Here is a 19253-nt window from a genome sequence, read left to right on the forward strand (position 1 = left end):
CAGAAGCTGTCTACAGTCCTGATGGGAAAGTGTGTACAGAGCTCACAGTGTGTATGAGAGATGATCAAAGCCTGAGCCTGCTTCCACACCATTCCCCGGGTCCTAAAGCGCTGATGTTCTCCTCCTCACCCACTGGAGAAGTACAAATCACATTCACTTCAGCTTTCTCTGTAATCATGGCAATGGCCTCCGCCTCTAATACCCTGCAGGAAGCTGTGGCTAGACTTGAAGACTAGCATGAGTAAGGGCTTTGGATCTAAGTCTGCTGGGCATCACACGTCTGTAATTTCTCTCCTTAGGAAATTCTTTGAGGGCTACAGCATTCTAGTGTGAACAAGCCTGGGTGTGAGTAATGCCATAATGGGGGTCACATGGGTGTTGGCACACGGGAGGGGAAGTTAGTGATTATTCCCAGCAAATGTGGATATTCTCGGTTCTGGCAGCTTTCCGATGAAGACTTGCCCACTGACACAACTTGGCCTCTCTTTTAATGAAACGGTGTGCGTGGCTTTTCTTTGACAGAACAAGTCAAGCTAAGCCTCATTGTCCAGGCATCCTAAACTCCAGCTTTCACTGAGGATCTGGTGATGATTGCTGTGTTAACCAGCGTGGGCAGAAGCAGGATGAAGGCCCTGACCTCAGGCGTCTTGGCACAATGTCCAGTCCATTTGTATTTGGCAAATTCAGAGAAAGTGCTGTATTATCCATCCTGTCCTAGTGAGTCCAGAGTCTTATACCTAAACCACTTTCTGTCATAACTTGTATTATCATCCTAAAAAGCATCTTTTTAGACCTTAAAACATCTTTTTAGATAAACAACTTGTGCTTTTATGTTTCTCAACCTTATAAACTTTACATCTCTTATGTAAATTTCTCTTCTGAATTTGGTAACAAGGAAAACTATAACTACCTGGTCTTCAACCCCATCAAAGACCCAAGAAGGATATAATATTACCTAAGTAAACTGGAAGTACAGAGCAAGCAATTTCCAAAACTATAGCCACCCAAGGTTCCTCTGCAACACTGGGGCATCCATCATCAGCCTACAGACCTAGAATATCTGACAGATTTTTCTGTGAAGAAGGAAATTTTTTAAGGACTTCCCTACCTTGTCTTGGCAAAGTTTGGCACTCACTGTCTTTTGTGTCCTGCTTGTCCAATTTGGACAGCATACAGTCAGCAGTTGAGGCAAGGGTATTTTCTTGCCCAAATGACCAACTCTGCCACAATAAAAGCAAACTCCATATGGAGGTTCTTCAGTGCCCATCATTCTTTTTTGAAGTGAATTGGTGCTGTGAGGAGCAGACATGCCTCATTGCCAAGAAAAGCTCTATGTGATCTAAACATCCTAATGGCAATATTCTGTAGGTCTCTGAAGAGTTTGAAGACCATCTGTCTATTTAAAATACATCCTTACTTGACCTTGAAAACATACCTAACATGACTATAAGTTTGATTGTTATAGATGAATATTAATCTTTATTACCCTAAATAGCTTTCAAGGACTAAAACTTTACATTGTATTTTTAAATGAGCTGTATAGGTACAATATCTTAAACAAGAGTAGAAATATATATATACAGTAAAACAAAAATAATCTTAAATTTGTATCAATATACAAAAATCCACACCAATGTAAAATATTTGAGACTAGTGGTTGTTCAAAAGTAGCCTCAACAATCCACCCTTTTATCCCATCATTTCTATACTATATCCTCCCTTTTTTTCCTTCAGAAAGAGATCCCTGAATCTAATCTCCTTTGTTTAGCTTTTTTCTTGACCATTACCAATAACAACTTGTAACCAACCCCCCCCTCCAAATGATGACAAACATCCATAATCCATTGAATTACCAAAAACCATCAATCCCACCTCTTGGGAATGTGAGCATTGTGTTCTCTAGACTGCTTCCTGTTATCTGGGGGGTGATGGCATCTTTGGGGGATCCTGAGAAAATTGAGATAATGGTCACATCCTGGGAGAGCTAACTGTATTATTTTTTGTTTAGTCTCTGTGTGATGGGAAAGTGTAGAGCTTATTTGAAGTCTTAGCTGGAGTAGCCTAAGTAGCTGGACCATCTCAGCTAGCAGCTTTGAAGTTGTTCCGGATGCAGAATTTTGAGGAAACTATAACAGAGGCATTTAGAGGCTGGATCACCTGGGCTACTTGTCTTTATTGGTATCTGGTCCTTTTTTCTGAAAACACAAACTTTTAAAGGTAATATATAATATATATATCTGTATTAACACAAGTATGGAATGTGTGGTGTATATAAGTCAGCAAAAATGATTTTTTGTTTTATGTTTGAGCAGGTAAAAGGCATCTGTCAACTTTATAAGTCCACTTTGACTATATAACCAAACCTCTATCCATGCCATCTGAAAGTATGATATGTAATAATAAGTCTGTAGCCAACAAGATTTATCAGGTCTCATCCAGTCTCAGAGCTGTTCCCATACAGAGGGATCATCATATATGTCACCTGTCTTGTAGTTTTTCGTTTGGCTGGTTTTTGTTTTTTGTTCCCCCCCCCCTTTATGTCTATAGCCAAGATTTTCAGGTCTTTCCCAATCAAATCTGACCTTTATTAATTTTGAAGAGAACCATAACGTTTTGCTTCCTGTGGAAACAAAGGCATAATCTCTCCCCCAATATAACCTATTTTCTGACTTCCATTTTGAAGTTAAGGCATTCTTAAAATATATAGGTTGGTTTAATTTAGCGGTTTCCATAATCCAATGTCTCTCAACAGCTATTTTTTTGTATATTATCATTTTAAATATTCAAAATCAACAAAATACCATACAAGGATCCAGATACCCTGTGCATTTCCCATCTTTACATGACCTATTCTTTTTATATTACTTTATTCTTTCTCTAAAGACTTTATTTTTAAACTATTTTTTATGACGGTCTATATCCACTTTCATTTCTTTCTTTAGCATCTAAGCACATTTTTAAGCATATTATATCTGTTCAGAAGTCTTCTTGGTCTGGACCTGACTTTACGTGTGTCTGCAGCCTTCTCTGACCACGTGAGCCAAAGCCTAACCTGCTTGGCCCTCTGCCACCAGCTTTGGGTTCACCTAACCACCCCAGCTCTGGGAAGCTGCTGTGTCTGTGCTGTGGCAGACATTTCTGTCTAGTCTCCTCCAAGTGCTCTGTTGCATAGGTGAGCCTCTTAAAAGAGCCATACCTCTGTACGTCGTAAGCAATGGGCTCTGTGTACATGTCCCACATTAGGCGCCATTGGAAACAAGTCTTTTTCTGTCCAACCAGTCAGCTCCCAAATAATGACACAGAGACTTCTTATGAATTATGAAAGCTTGGCCAATAGCTTAGACTTGTTCCTAACTAGCTCTTACAACTTAAATTAACCCACTTATATGAATCTACATTCTATCTGTGGCGTTACCTCTCTTTTATCTTGTACCTCCTGTTTCCTCTCTGTGTCTTCTCTATGCCTAAATTCCTCTGCTTCTTCTTTTCTCTCCCCAGAAATCCCGCCTAGACCTCCTGCCTCGCTATTGGCCATTCAGCTTATTATTACACCAGTCACAGCAATATATATATATATATATATATATATATATATATATATATATATATCTTCACACAGTGTACAGATATCCCACAATACCTTTCTGGGTCTCTGTTTCTTCAACTGTAAAATGGGGATAATAACAAACAACTCCTTTGTTTTCTCCAAGAAATAATTAGTCCACAGACCCCTCAAAGATCAACTAGTGCCGTATACTTCATGTGTACTCTGACAGTGTCCCAGAGGCTGCAGAAGTACTCATGATCCTGGTTGATCCATGTGGCTGTTTGTTTGCCCAGAAACCTTAGTGGAACATTGACTCTTCATTCCTGAGCAGGCAGAGCTTTTAACAGGACACCCATCCACCCACCTTCCCACCGAGACTGCCATGCCCAGTTCCAAGAAATACCTGGCCGTTTCTCCTTCCTTTTTTACTACCGTAAGACCGAAGTCAAGCCTTGTTTTTCTCACCCTGGAGCTGGTTTCATAGGTTTCTATTTCTTCCTTCTTAGAAGGCTGTGAAATGTCCTTTAGATCATTCTTTTGATAATTCTGGGATAGGCAAGGAATTTACGGTCCTCTTTCAGCAACTCTTGACTCTAGTTCTCTCCTTTCCCAGGGCTTCCTGTCTTCCAGGGAATAGCATGACGTTTAGCTTTGGCTGGCTAAGAGTATTTTTGTTTTATTGTTTTGTTTTGAGACAGAGTTGAACACTGTGGTTCAAGAACTGGTCTCAGACTCAAGGCAATTCTCCTGTCTCGGTCTACTGAGTGCTGGGATTATTACTATGAACCAGCCACACTGCCTAGCTTGAAGGATCACTTGGCAGGATGACCATGCTCTGGGGCCTGGAATACTAGGTGAAGGTCTCTAAGTTTCCACTAAGACAGCAGTTCATAGAGAACATGGGTGACAAAGATGTCTTCTTATCCTGTTAAAGGACTTCACATATCATGTAAAGAAAGGGGAGGGGGGGAAATGTCTGTAAGCACCGACCCCTTTTGTCTGCCTCTTCTTGGCCTGATATTTACATTTGAGCTTGATGTTGAGGGGCTGTTTTACCCCTTGGTTTTATTTCTGTATTTATCTCTGAAGGGAAACGTGTTGGAAAGGGAACGTGTTTCTATCTGTGGCTTTGATTTTTTTTTTTTTAATTTTGAAACAGGGTCTCACTTACAGCCCCAGCTGGCCTGGAATTTGCTACATAGACCAGGCTGGCCTTGAACTCACAGAGCTATGCCTGCATCTGCCTCTTGAATGCTGGGACTAAAGATGTGTGCTACCACCCTGACCATTCTGATTTAAAAAATAAAATAAAAAACATTTATTTTAGTTTTATTTGGGCTTTTTTTGGTTTGGGGGTTTTTGTTTGTTTTGTTTTGGTGGGATTTTTTTTTTTTAATTTTACTATCTTGTCCAGGGTGACCTCAAACTCAAAATCCTGCCTCAGGGGCTGGAGAGATGGCTCAGCTGTTAGGAGCACTGGCTGCTCTTCCAGAGGACCTGGGTTCAATTCCCAGCACCCACATGGTGGCTCACAACTGTTTGTAACTCTAGTTTCAGGGGATCCGACACCCTCTTCTGACCTCTGTGGGCACCAGGCATGCATGTGGTCACAGACTTACATATAGGCAAAACAACCATTCATGTTAAGTATACATACATACATATATGTACTGAGTACTTCACACTACATTTTTTTTAGTTTGAAAAATAACAACAAATTTGATATCTGAGAGGAATAGAGGATTAGGATGTGAATATTCTTTTCTTCCCTTTAATTCATAACTATTCCTGGCCCTGATTGCAAATTGTATTTTGGGGGCCAGGCATAGTGTTGCATACCTGTGAAGCAGAGACAGTTGGATTGGTGCAAGTTCAAGGACAGCCTCGTCCACTAGTCTACACACCAGAGTTCCAGCTTAGCTAACTAATTGCTTTGCACAACCTCATCTCAAAAGAAAATACAGTTGAATTTTGTCATGGAAGTGAGTATCTTAGAACTGAGTTGAGGTTGAGTTCTGGCTGTTTTTAGAAAGTGAAACCTAGAACTTGACACTTTGAAAAAAATTATTCACTGGGTGGTGGTGGCGCATGCCTTAATCCCAGCACTCAGGAGGCAAAGACAGGTAGATCTCTGGGAGTTCAAGGCCAGCTTGGTCTACAGAGCAAGTTCCAAGGACAGCCTGGGCTACACAGAGAACCCATCTTGAAAAACAAAACAAAAGAAGAAAGAAAGAAAGAAGTGTATTTTTTAAATGTTTATTTTATTATGTGAGGAGTGTTTTGCCTGCGTGTGTGTGTGTGTGTGTGTGTGTGTGTGTGTGTGTGCACCACATTCATACTTAATGCCTTCAAAGATCAGAAGAGGGCTTCGGGTATCCTGGGACTGGAGTTATAGGTGGTTGCAAGCCCCATGTCGGTGCAAGGAATTGAACCCAGGTCTTCTGCAGGAGCAATAAGTGCTCTCAACCACTGAGCCAACTCTCCAGCCCAGACTTGACACTTCTTATCTCCCTGGTGGTTTTGAGGCGAGCTCTCCAGGGCTGCCTTTCTCACTTGGATCTAGCTGGTCTCCACCTCTTCCCTCAGGCATTGAGTAGGGAGCTGGGCAGGGCTAGAAGGGAGCTTTCAAAGGGACCTCATTTCCACCTTCAATGTAGGTATGAATGAAGTCAATTTAGAAAGACCTGTGTCGGGGCTGTCCCTGCTCACCTCCTGCCCTGCCCAGTGCGCATGACCCAGGAGCCCCTTTTCTATGCTGCTGGCCTCTCTCTGAGAGGATGCCAACCTGGAGCATGCAGAAGTGGATTAGTGAAAAGAGCACCAGATTAAGCATCAGGAGACAGCTTTCAAGATCCAATTTTACCCATCAGTAGCTGAGGAATTTAGAGAAAGCCACTTAACCCCACAGTCTCTTCATCTCTTGGTCAGTAAAGTGGAGAGAAATTCCTCTCCCTGGATTCTACAAGGTGATTCTGAGGGTCACATGACACCGTGGAGAGGGAGGCCTCTGGGATGCAGTACTGCGGCTTCGCACGTACTGCGACCTCGCACGCACGTCCTGCAAGGCCGGGGCTAGGCAACCGCGACTGGTTTATGGGTTTGTTTCATGTTCTCCAACAAGGGTGGGGCTGGTGAGTCCGTGTAGAAAGCAGCCTCCAGGGCTGTTATCACCACTCGTAAATGTTTTGTTTTGTTTTGAAACAAGGTCTCACTCTATAGCTCAGGTTAGCCTGGAGCTCCTCATCCTCCTGCCTCGGCTTCCCAAGTGTTGGGGTTCCAAGTGTGGGTCACTGTACCCCGCCGATAGTCACAAAGTTGTCATAGCGTGTAGCCGCAACCTGTCCAAAGGAATTTGCCCTTTGGCTCGTGTTTGAAGCTTTCCAGTCGGCAGATGGTCTCTGAGCAGAGCCAGTTTCCAGTCCTGTCTCTTTAGCCATGTGTAAGAGCCTGCCACCTTGGCTAGAGCCTGTGTACCCAGCCAGAACATTCCGAGACTCAGTCGCTACTGTGTGGCCTCCCATAATTCACTCGCTTGTTTTCCTCCGCTGAAAATATGAGCAATGTTATCTGACTCCGTAGGATTTTTCAGGGAATTAAATGAGGCTTGTAAGTTCCTGGTGAACACATGTCAGTTCTCTGCCCTTTACCCTACTCTAGGAAGAATTGTTCCTGGACATACCTGCCCAGAGATTGTGGAAGATTCTTGGAGACGTTTTAGAACTAGATCAGAGATGAGAGCCTAGTCAGATCATTGCTGGACGACATGCCCCCTCCCCTATCTCAAAGATGCTTCGGAATCAGACCAGAGATGAGATGGTCCCTGTAAATGCCAACAGCCCTGACCTCACTGAGTCTTTGTGCCTTGTGCAGGGAACATCATCGGCTCTGGGATCTTTGTCTCACCCAAGGGTGTGCTGGAGAACGCTGGTTCTGTGGGCCTTGCTCTCATCGTCTGGATCGTGACAGGGATCATCACGGCTGTAGGAGCCCTCTGCTACGCTGAGCTGGGTGTCACCATCCCTAAATCTGGAGGTGATTACTCCTACGTCAAGGACATCTTCGGAGGACTGGCCGGGTGAGCAAATCTGGAGGCCTGAATGGCCCAACATGGACGTCCAACCTTTTAACATACTGATATGACACTGTCATCTAAAGATGTATTTATGTCACACACACATAGCTGTCCTGGGATACATGTGGCCCACGGGCTGCAGGCTGGTGCCATTGGTAGAGGAAAAGGAGAAATCTGGGACAGGAGGGTCAGATCAAAAGAGGCCAAGGACAGGAGTTTCTAGTCTCAGGTGTGTTGCCCATCATGGAACCAGCAGATGAGCCATGTTACAATTCTTATCACTGAACTAGATGGACAAGATTCTATAAACAGAGTAGATGATAACACTGACCACAGAATTCTAGGAAAAGTAATCACAAGAAGATTAGAAAGCCCTGGACTATGTATGACACATGACGGTGACCTCCTTAGCGAGAACAGTTGTACCCAGTCAGAGCATCCTGAGATGCAGCACCCCCCCTCCTTACATTGCCAAGGATGATGGCCTCCCTCCAGAGTCAAGCCCTGACCTTGAATTTTCTTGGCTTCTCTAACCCTGACTGGGGAAATCATCCATCACTCAAGGGCCAAAGTGTGTGCAAGGCGCTTACCCTGCACATTCCTGTTTTGATGCCTCCCTGGCGATTGCTTAGACAGCCATACCTTTAGGGTGTTCTTGCTGTCAGGATTCGGGGGTTGCATATTTAATTTTTCAGCCAGTGGATATAGAGGGCTAACGTTGCAGAGAGGATTAAAAGGGAAAGGAGAAAACCCAAACACCAGAATGTGTGTCGACACTAGCTGAAATGCGTGTAGGGCTTTGCTGTTACACCATGCCATTGGCCTTACAGAGGGCTTAGGGTCTTATTTGGGGTAGGGTGGGAGCTGGCCTCTTCAGGGTCTCTGGAAACAACAGGGCAAATGGCGCCTTTAACCCGCTGGTATTTGCTCCTTCGCTCAAGACGTCCCCCCATCCCTGCCCCTTGCCTGGGTTTTCTGCTGATGACTCTGGCTCCGTGCCATGCCAGCTGACGATTGTCCTGTTCTTCCCTCAGGTTCCTGCGGCTGTGGATTGCTGTGCTGGTGATCTACCCCACCAACCAAGCGGTCATCGCCCTCACCTTCTCCAACTATGTGCTACAGCCGCTCTTCCCCACCTGCTTCCCCCCGGAGTCCGGCCTGCGACTCCTGGCTGCCATCTGCTTGCGTAAGTGGCATCTGGACCTCATTTCAACCTCCCTCGGTCTTCCTGATGACCTTCATGTCTCGGTTCCTCTCTCTCTCTCTCTCTCTCTCTCTCTCTCTCTCTCTCTCTCTCTCTCTCATTCCATACAAATGTGTTTTGGATGAGTGGATTCTCCATAGAATTACCTAGTGTTGCACAGGAAGCCAAGTATGTGGCATGCGTTTGTAATCCCAGAACTTGGAAGGCCAAGGTAGGAGGATATTGAGCTGGAGGCCAGCCTAGGCTACAGAGAGAAAGCCTATCACAGACAAGAAGTAGAAATGACTCCTCGGAGACACAGTGGCTTTCGGTGCCAGGATGCTTCACGTTAGCACCTCCCACCTCTGCTGTTAGCACCTCCCACCTCTGCTGTTAGCTCCTCCCACCTCTGCTGTTAGCTCCTCCCACCTCTGCTGTTAGCTCCTCCCACCTCTGCTGTTAGCTCCTCCCACCTCTGCTGTTAGCTCCTCCCACCTCTGCTGTTAGCTCCTCCCACCTCTGCTGTTAGCACCTCCCACCTCTGCTGTTAGCTCCTCCCACCCCTGCTGTTAGCACCTCCCACCTCTGCTGTTGGCACCTCCCACCTCTGCTGTTAGCTCCTCCCACCCCTGCTGTTAGCTCCTCCCACCCCTGCTGTTAGCTCCTCCCACCTCTGCTGTTAGCACCTCCCACCCCTGCTGTTAGCGCCTCCCACCTCTGCTGTTAGCGCCTCCCACCCCTGCTGTTAGCACCTCCCACCTCTGCTGTTAGCACCTCCCACCTCTGCTGTTAGCGCCTCCCACCCCTGCTGTTAGCGCCTCCCACCCCTGCTGTTAGCACCTCCCACCCCTGCTGTTAGCACCTCCCACCTCTGCTGTTAGCTCCTCCCACCTCTGCTGTTAGCGCCTGATAAACCCTGATAAGCTCATGACAGGCGTTGTGTGGATGAGAAACCGCCAACTCTCACACATTTTGAAGTGTGTTAGAGGAGAGTTTATCCCTTGTCCATGCCCTGGAGAGGTTTTGGTTTTTTTGAGACAGGGTTTCTCTGTGTAGCCCTGGCTGTCCGAGAGCTCCATACGTAGGCCAGGCTGGCCTCGAACTAACAGAGCCTGCCTCTGCCTCCTGAGTGCCAGGATTAAAGGTGTGAGCCTCCATGCCTGCCTTGGATGAGTTATTTTGTTTCATTGTTTAAGTGAAGAAAATAAGGATCTAATTGGCTGCAGTGTAAACTCGGGAAGGAAAGCTGCCTGTGAGGTGGACTCAGCAGATCCTTGAGAGATTCTGCGGAGCTGACCTCCAGGCATTCCCAGTTCCAGGCTCTGATAGCAAAGATCTCAGTGGGCTGGGATAACTCCACGTCTTGACTCAACCCCTAACTCCTCAAGCAACTGCTTGTCTGTCTCAGAGGCTGCCCTCAGAGTTGACTCGGGGCCTGTCTTCCCTACACAGCTTCCGTCCCTGTAGGGATTGGCCTTGCTATTCATTTCCAAGTCCAGCCATTGTCCTTCTGTCTTGCTGGTGTGAGGAGGCAGGGGTGACCCACCCCTCTAGACGACCTCCCAGGACAGGCATCTGAGACCTTAGCAAGGGGGCTTTGTATGGCCGTGGTGATCAGCCCTGACGTAGACTCTGCACCTAGGCAAGGGGAAGTGTGAGGCCAAATCCCTTGTTTGGGGGCAACAGTCACATGTTTGGTCTGGTCTGCTTACAGACCCAGGGGTACAGGAGTGTGTGCCCCAGATTCACACTTCCAGTACCCTCAACTCTACTCCACACATCCTGATTGCTTGGCCATATTGCTGTCTGCCTCCTTGTAAGATCGGATCATGAATTGTAACCAACCCAGTGTGTGTGTCAAGAGGGGGTGTCTGTTAGGAGCGTGGATCTTTCTGCACCCCGAGTCAACCTGAAGGGGAGTTGGAGTATACGGGTTTTAGGGTCACTGACTGGCTCTGTAGCTGGAACTGGGGGCAGTGTGGGAATGCAGGAAAACTTGCTGTTTCTGCCATCAGACAAGCTAGCACGAGGAGGAAGAAGGAAGCACATGGGTGCCAGCTGCTGCTGTTTCAGTGGCTTGTGCACACAGTCAGCTTCCTCCTTTCTGCTGATGCTACCAAAGTCTCAGACAACAGGGCTCCTCTGGCCCTCTACTAGAAATCCAGAACTCCACGACTGTGTGGTCCCTCCCCTAGGAGAGGAGCCAGACCGAAGTGTGCGCTTCCTTTACCACAGACCTGCCCCGGGTTTGACACTTTGCACAATGACTCTGGAGGTGTGAGGTCTGTGCACACTCGCACCCTGCCCAATCCAGAATGGCTCCAGCCCTTCCAGATGGTAAGATGAGCTCTTCTCTCTCCAGCCAGCTCCAGAGAGGCAGGCTGCATACAGTACACCCCATGCCTACCCTCCCTGGACACTGCCCAGACAAGCCAAGGAGAGCTGGAGACACTTACTGCCTCCCTCTCTTGCTGTCAAAGATCTAATAAAGTCGGTGTGGCCCTCCTCCGCCTCCTGACTGGAGCTGCAGGGAAATCGCCTCCAGATGAACAGATCCAGTCCTGTCCTCTGGGAATAGTAATTTTTCACTGTCCTCGAGACATGAGTCTAGGTATTATTCCAGCAGAAAAAAAAAAATCTTAAACCCAAATGTATTCCTCCTGCTTCCATCAGGAGACTCGTGGAGGCAGAGGAAGGGCCCCAGATGCTTTGAGTGAGATTCTCTTTTCTAGTTTGTTGAATGTTTTGTTTTGGGAGATGCGGGGAGGCCGTCTTGCTTTGGAGCCCAAGTTAGCTTTGAACTTGCTATGTAGACCAGGCTGGCCTCAAACTCTTCCTGCCTCAGCCTCTCTGATGCTGAGATCACAAGTCACCTCTCCTACTAGTACTTTCTAACAAACCCACCTCGCTGGCCTTCTTCAAACAGTCTCTCGCGGCAGCCTGTGCTGAAAACGATGTATTGGTGCCCTGCTTCACAACGATGGCATCTTTGGGGCGAGGGAGCTTTAGAGACAAGATTTTGCTAGGTAGCATGTAGCCCTGGCTGACCTGAAACTCAATATATAAATCAGGCTACCCTGAAACTCACTGTGTTGACCAGGCTGGCCTCAAAACCTTGAACTTGTGGCTGTCCCCCGTCACATCTGATCAACTCCACTCCCTGCTCTGTGGCAGGGCTCTACCATGTAACCCAAGCCACCCTTGAATTGACTACGTAGCCTAGTTTTGAGCATGTCATTCTCCTGCCTCAGGTTCCTGAAGGCTGAGTTTACCTTGGGTGAGGGTGCCACACACACCCTGTTATTCCAGTATTCCCTCTTCCCACCACAGCCACCATCATCCAGCGTAGTCCAACCTCTTAGCAGGTACCAGGTAAGCCAGCTATGGGAAATAGTCTCAGTGTGCTTTGGAGATGGAGGCAGGAAGACAGCGAACCTCACTATACTTTCAAGAGAAGCAGCAGAGAGTGTCTTAGTCAGGGTTTCTATTGCCGAGACAAAACCCCCTGACCAAAAGGCAAGTTGGGGAGGAAAGGGTTTATTTGCTTACATTTCATCATTGCTGCTCATCAGTGAAGGAAGTCAGGACAGGAACTCAGACAGGGCACGATCCTGGAGGCAGGAGCTGATGCAGAGGCCATGGAGGGGAGCTGCTTACTGACTTGCTTCCCATGACTGGCTCAGTCTGCTTTCTTATAGAACCCAGGACCACCAGCCCAGAGATAGCACCACCCACCATGGGCTGGGCCCTTCCTCATTGATCACTAACCGAGAAAATGCCTTACAACTGGATCTCATGGAGGCATTTCCTCAACTGAGGCTCCTTCCTCTGATGACTCTAGCTTGTGTCAAGTTGACACACAAAACCAGCCAGGACAGAAAGCATGGCTGGGTGGGGAGGGGGACATTTACACAGGAAACGCTGCTTTTCACTGTCCCATTTGGCTGATGATTGACTGGACCATGGAGTCTTAAGAGGTTGGAAGGAAGGCCACCCTTGGTGGAGCAATCACTGGTCTATAACGCGGGGTACAGTGAGGAGAGTGGGTGTGGCAAAGCCCGGGGCCAGGGTTTGCTAGGAGAAGGAGGAGAAGAGGCCCCGGGCCTAGCGCTGTGGCGGCATCATTTTTGGAAGCTCTCTCAAGAGAAATGGAGTTGGGAGAAGCCAGATGGGGGTGGAGAGGCAGAAAGAACCTGATGTAACTGGCCTGCCTGCCCAGAGCCTGGAGGGGGTGGGGAGAGAGGACAAGAAGAAGGAACTGAGGAATTGGACCTGGGCTTGTGCAACCGCCAGGGCGCTGTGAGTTATTCTATTATTTAGGTCAAAGCTGATTACTCGCTGCTGACTCAGCAGAACGTCCCCGGTCACCAGGCAGTAAGAAAAGAAAGCATTTTACATCTTAATTTGATGAAAAGCCTTTCTCTCTGGTCTCCGGAGCGAGCATATTAGTGGGGGAGGGGTGGGAGAGACTGGGAAGTGTTAAAACTCGGGTTTGACGCGCCGCCGGCCGGCTCTTGTGACTTGTTTCTCTTGATGATCTGGGAAGTCAGTGGCTGTGGTCTCCAGCAGAACAATGAAATAAAACATTAAAGAGTCTTAGTGACGCACCTCACCTTGCCCTCACCCTGGCCCCGCGCGGTGAGGGCAGTGGGGGCCAGATACTCTTCCGGTTCCAATCCACTAGTGAGGTGTCAGTGAGGTCCATAGACGTAGCCCCCCCCCCCAGCCCGTCCCTTTTGTCACATGGTCCCATCTTCTGGCTATCACATGACTTCCTAGAGTTAAAGGGCAAAATTAAAATGATTTCGTTTAAAGACTTTTTTGGGTTTCGTTTTGTTTTTTGAGACATCTCCAGGCTGGTCTAGGACTCAAGCAATTCTCCCGCCTCAAGCCTCCCAAATACCTACTGGTGCACACCACCAAGCCTAACTTAAAAATCCCAATGAAGTTTGATTTTTTTCTTCTATAATCAGGAAACAACTCTTTCTACAAAACAGAATAAGTGTTTGGGGGTCTGGAGATATGGCTCAGCAGTCAAGAGCACTTGCTGCTCTTGAGAGAACCAGAGTTCACTTCCCAGGAACCATGTCACTTTGTGATTCGCAGCCATCCATAACTCTAGCTCCAGGGGATCAAACACCCTCTTCTGGCCTCCTGGAACCCTCATGCCCATGCACATAAAAACATGCAACACACTCATATCAGCAGATATCTTTGTTTTGCTCTGGAAAAAAAAAGAAAAGAGTAAGATTTCTAATGTCGTAAGGTTGGTTTACAGACAGAGAAGGGCTTGAAGAGACAAAAGCCGGAAAAGCAGATCAGTAATTTCCAAGCTACTGTCCTTGTAAATGAAGGCAAGGGAGACGTGGTCACCAGAGAGCCGTGGATGAGCTAACGTCAAGTCATTTCAGATTATTTCTCTGTATACGGGTTAGAGCAGAGGGGATCTGTCATACTGATTGAATGTGACATCTTTGGAAACTGTGGCTGTTATCTCTCTAATCCTGAGCCTCAGAAGGTTGGGTAAAGTTTACTGATGGTTTTGGTAGCACGGATGACTTCATTTTGAGGTTCAGCCCAGCGCAGGGGCTTAGCGCAAACATGGCCTCCCGTAACTTCCAGTTAACAACTGTTCTAAACAGGGTAGCTGCCGTGACGCAGTGGGTGCTGGCCCTAAGGGGTGCCCTCTCATAGTCTGCCGTCTGAGTCTTGGCCAGGGGCTGGGGGGGTATGCTGGGGATGAACCCGAGCTCTTAAACACATGCTGAGCAAGTTTTCTACCATCAAGCCACACCCTAGCCCTCCTCTAAGAATCACCTTTCCCAACTTTTTGGTTTCTGCCTCCCTTTCTTCTTTTGGAGATCGGCATGCATTTAAGATAGTTCCTGGCTCCATTCCTTTCCTTTTGGGACTAAAGTCACGGCCCAGCATTTTAATGACAGTGTTGTCACTCACATAGACTTCTTGTAGATCTTGCCCTAAAGAAATTCCTTCCTCCTCGCCCTACAGAGAAAGGCTCGCGCTCGCAGCCCTGCCTGCATAGCAGAGGGGAAATGCTTCTTATCTTGGGCTCCATCTCTCCGCAGAGATTCCTAAGAGATTGCTGTTCCAAGGCTGCAGATTTCTCCCCATTCCTTGAGCTGTTTGGAAGGGAAAGAACTTGAGGCATTTCTTCTAACCCTGGGTCACGCTCAATCCCTCTGCAGAGGCTCTGGCTGCCTGGAGCAGGACGCTGCCCTGTTTTGCAAGCCTCCTGCAAATTAATCCCTTGACAACAGACGCTTCAGCAGCCTCTAAATCCCCTGATCTCCGTTCATCTTCTCTTGAGCCTTCATGTTCTCTAGACTCAAACTTCTCATCCTCAAACATTAAACATTGCTCAGATGCCTGGGTGGCGCTTCCTTCTTGCCTTTCCCCTGTCCCAGAAGACTTCTTTGGCCAACAGGCAAAAAAGCAGAGCTTGAAGGATGTCTTATAATAGGCAAGGAAGAACAGACTGTATATACATAAAGAAGGGGATCTCCTAAAGGCATTTGAGCGGTAACACATGATTTGTTGAGGAATAACATGTGATAAAGTCCACACTTGATGAAAGATGGTGAAACCTGAAACATGGAAACAAGCTAAGCATTTGTCCAGGCTGAGAAGGTGGGGGTGGCCTAAAACAAAACTGGTCTCACAAAGATGCTATGTTGTGAGAAGCAGGAAATTTTAGGGGTGGAAGCAACTGGCATGTTGACCTCTTTGACCACTGAGGAGTAAGAACCTGGGGTGCCTTGTAAGTCAGAAAGAAGTGTGCAAGGTAGCCATGCCCGTGCTGGGGGAGGAGCAGTTGGAATGTATTCTCTCTGCCTCTGCCTTCCAGGTCCTCCCAGAGTCCTGATGGGCAATGAGCAGGTTTCTGCTTAGAAGTCCTCATCAGGGTGGCAGGACACTCGCCTAGCGGGCACAAAGGTCTTGGTTTGATCGCCAGCACCGGGACAAAGTGAGAGAGAAAGAAAACATTAGTTAACTCAGAAAAGACTTCCCTCTTGGGAAGTACTGGAGGAGAAATCACAACACTATCCAACAGCCACTAAATACCCGAAACACACCAGACACTGTTCTCAATAGGCATGATATAGAAACAAAAAAACCTTCATTTTGCCAGGCATTGTGATATACACATGCAATCCCAGCATTCATAGGCTGAGACAGGAGAACTGCCACAAGTTTGAGGCCATCCTGGACTACATAGTGAGCTCTGGACTAACCTGGGCTACAGAGTGAGACTCTAAAATTGACCATTTGGACACAACCAGGCAATGTCCAGCACAGATTGGAAAACCAAATGGGCTGAGGCAGGAAAATGTTCTTAAATATGGTTCTTTTGATGGGACTATCGGTTGTTTAATATAACCACATTCCAGAATAAACAGTAAGAAATAGAACTGAAGACCAAGCTGGTTGGTACACACCTTTAATCCCCGTACTCAGGAGGCAGAGGCAGGAGGATCTCTGTGAGTTCAGGGCCAACCTGGTCTACATAGCAAGACCCGGGATATCCAGGGCTACATAGAGAGACTGTCTAAAAAAAAAAACAAAAACAGAACAAAACAAAGAAATACATCAAAACAGGGACCTCATTATGAAGAGATCAGCTTTACCCCAAGGTAGTAGGAAGACACTGAAGGATTTCAGAGGAGAAACACTATCCGAGTTGCATTTAGAGGACTCTGCTGCACAGAAAAGGGTGGGTGGCCCTTGGGGAAAAGGCCAGGGACAAGGAAATGGATTGCACTGTAGTTCCAGGAATCTAGGTTAGAAATGTCTGTAAGGTGACTCGGAGACAGGTGTAGAAAGAAGTTAATGTATTTGGTGGTGTTTAGGAAATAAAATTGCCAGAATTGCCGAGCGTAGTGGTTCTTGCCTTTAATACCAGCCCTCAGGAGGCCGAAGTGGGATGATCTCTGTGAGTTCAAGGCCCACCAGGTGTACATCACTAGTTCCAGGTTAGCCAGGACTATAGAGTGAGACCCTGTCTGAAAAATACAAAAATGATTGCCAGGACTGGGTGGATGAGTCAAAGAAGGCACGTTTTTCTCTCAGGGGGGATATGTAGATAAATCACGACGGCACTAGAGCTTATTCTAACGTTTCCTCCCTGCTGTAGGCGGTTGGCTGCTGTCCCTGCCACCCCTCACTCCCAAGAGCCATTACCAGGACTTGAAGGAGACATCCCCTGTGCCTTTGGACTCTGACTACAGGGCCAGAATAAATGCCCACATCTCAGTGCCGTTTGGCCTTCCTTTCCTGTCAGGCCTCGGGGGTGTTTCTGTTTCGGGGTGCCCTGAAAATGAGGGTGTCTCAGTCGCACTCACCATATATGTCTAGCAGACACTCAGTCTTGATCTCCAGTAAAAAGAACAACTAATGGCATGGGCCTTTGTATTTTATACATCGTGGTAAACAATTGCGTATATCACAGAGTACTCGGTGGCCATGTTCCCTGGAGACCCATTGGTTCCAGACACTTGGAGCCACCAGGTTGTGTCCTGCCTGTCCTCGGGCCAGGCTTTGGCTCTCCACCGCCCTCCTGAGAAGAACTCTTTCTAGTTTCATTATGCTTGGCTGTCTGACCTGAGTCACCTCCTTTTCCAGCCAACATTAGCATATCTCATCGCCTCCGGCTTTCTTTTCACTCTTGGACCGGAGTTTTGTTAAAGCGCCCTCCCTGGACACTGTGGAGTGTGGGGCCTGTTTCTGTGACAGTTTCTACTGTCTAGGGAAATAAGGAAGAAGCCCAAGGGTTGCTGAAGCAAGTCCTCCAGGAGTTCAGCTTCCACCAGGAAGAAGCCCCTTACTTACTTGTGCCAACTAGGTTCTCCTCTGCCCCTCTGTTACCACCCTCAAGGGTCACTTAGTTTTTTCCCAGGGGAACCCAGGGCTCTAATTTATGAAATCACCTGTTAGCAGTCTGGTGAACTTTTCAGGATTAACATTATATGCCAGATTTACATCACATGCCCGAGACCATGAACTCAGGGGACTTATGGGATTATGAGGGTGAGGCCCAACCGCTACTGAGCGAGAGAGGGGCAAGTTTAGTTAAACAAGTCTGAATGCTAGCCGCCCTCACAGTTGGGGGTCTAGCTGAACTGTGTGGGGGAACTTACGGCACAGTCCAGGTGTACAGACCTCGGTGAACAAGTCCACGAGCCTCCCAATCTGAGAACCTACCAGACCTCCCAGGACCCACACCCACTTGTTCCCCCAAGACTGAATGTGATAAAAGAGCCAGTCTAACCCTGCTGAAGCAGCTCAGACCCAGCAGGAGCAGCCATCAACCTGGCCCTGTGTCCGAGGCATCAGCCCCGAGAGCCGGGAAACGAGACCACAAGAAACTTCAGACATAGTTGGAAAGTGAGGAGTAGGGTTAAAATGAGGCCCCGTGGGCGGTGCCGCATGGCAGGGCATGGTATTTCTGCTTGTCTCTACTACCCCGCCCAGCTCTGAGCCATGTTTAGCCAGCGCTGAAGAAAGAAGTACTTGGCTCCTGGAAAACGCTGAGCGAGGTGTTCAGACTTCTTGGCTAAACTAAGGACTGAATGGTGATTCAGCAGAAACCCCAGGTCTCGCCTCTGGCACTGGAGAGGAGAGGAGATGAAGGAAGAGGAAGAGAGGAGGAGGTGGCGTGGCCCGAGCTCAAAGTGTCCCGGCCGGAGAAAGCTGTGCCAGGCATGACCTCCAGAAACGCCGGCTTGTCCGCTCACCACCCTCCTCCTCCTCCGAGGGCTTGTCCTTGAAGCAGGAGAGGAAATGCTCAGAGAACCTCTTCCTATAAAAGGGCGTTCTGAGGTTTCTAAATTATCAGTGAGTCAAGATGAAAGGGGCTGGGGAAGGGACATATACTCCACGACGGTGGGCAAGATCTATTTCAAAACCAAAGCACCACCGCACACTTCATAGCGCTTCTCAGGATCAAAGCGCCACTTGTGAAGAAAGGCTGCTTTGATTGTTGGGATGTCGCGGCTCTGTTTTGATGCTTTGTCTTCGGCGGTCGGGTTATTTACATCTATAACTTCCTGCAGTCACGTTGTATCACATGTTCAACAATGCCAACATTTGTTGTAGGTAAGCAGGGTGCCTGGAGGCTTTACCGTGTGGCTCCTCACCCCATATGAGGACTGTCTTCCGGGTGGTGGTGCACACTGGCATTCCCAACACTGGGAAGGCAGAGGCGGGAGAATCAGGAGTTCCCAGCCAGGTTCAGCCGCACAGAGAGTTTGAGGCCTGCTTCAACTCCATGAGACCCTGCCTTAAAAAAATAAAATAGAAAGAAAGAGAAGAAGAAAAAGTTTCGCTGGGGAAGAGATTGGAGTAGTTCTTGGAAGTTACTTCCCTGTCTTCCACTCCTACCCTGCACCCATCCATCCACTTCAGCCTCGTTGAGGAAGAACGGTTGCTCAGTC

At 47.7% G+C, this 19253-nt stretch overlaps 1 protein-coding gene across 1 annotated transcript in view; it reads left to right on the forward strand.

Annotated features, from left to right (window-relative positions):
- The window catches only part of Slc7a8 (solute carrier family 7 member 8), a 60105-nt gene that overhangs the window by 13965 nt on the left and 26887 nt on the right, over positions 1-19253 (forward strand). Inside the window, exons 2-3 of the mRNA XM_028892131.2 lie at positions 7418-7622; positions 8654-8805. Of these exons, the coding sequence (XP_028747964.1) occupies positions 7418-7622; positions 8654-8805 (357 nt within the window). The remainder of the gene's footprint in view (positions 1-7417; positions 7623-8653; positions 8806-19253) is intronic.

The sequence above is a fragment of the Peromyscus leucopus genome, chromosome 9 (assembly GCF_004664715.2).
Source record: "Peromyscus leucopus breed LL Stock chromosome 9, UCI_PerLeu_2.1, whole genome shotgun sequence".
NCBI lineage: Eukaryota > Metazoa > Chordata > Mammalia > Rodentia > Cricetidae > Peromyscus > Peromyscus leucopus.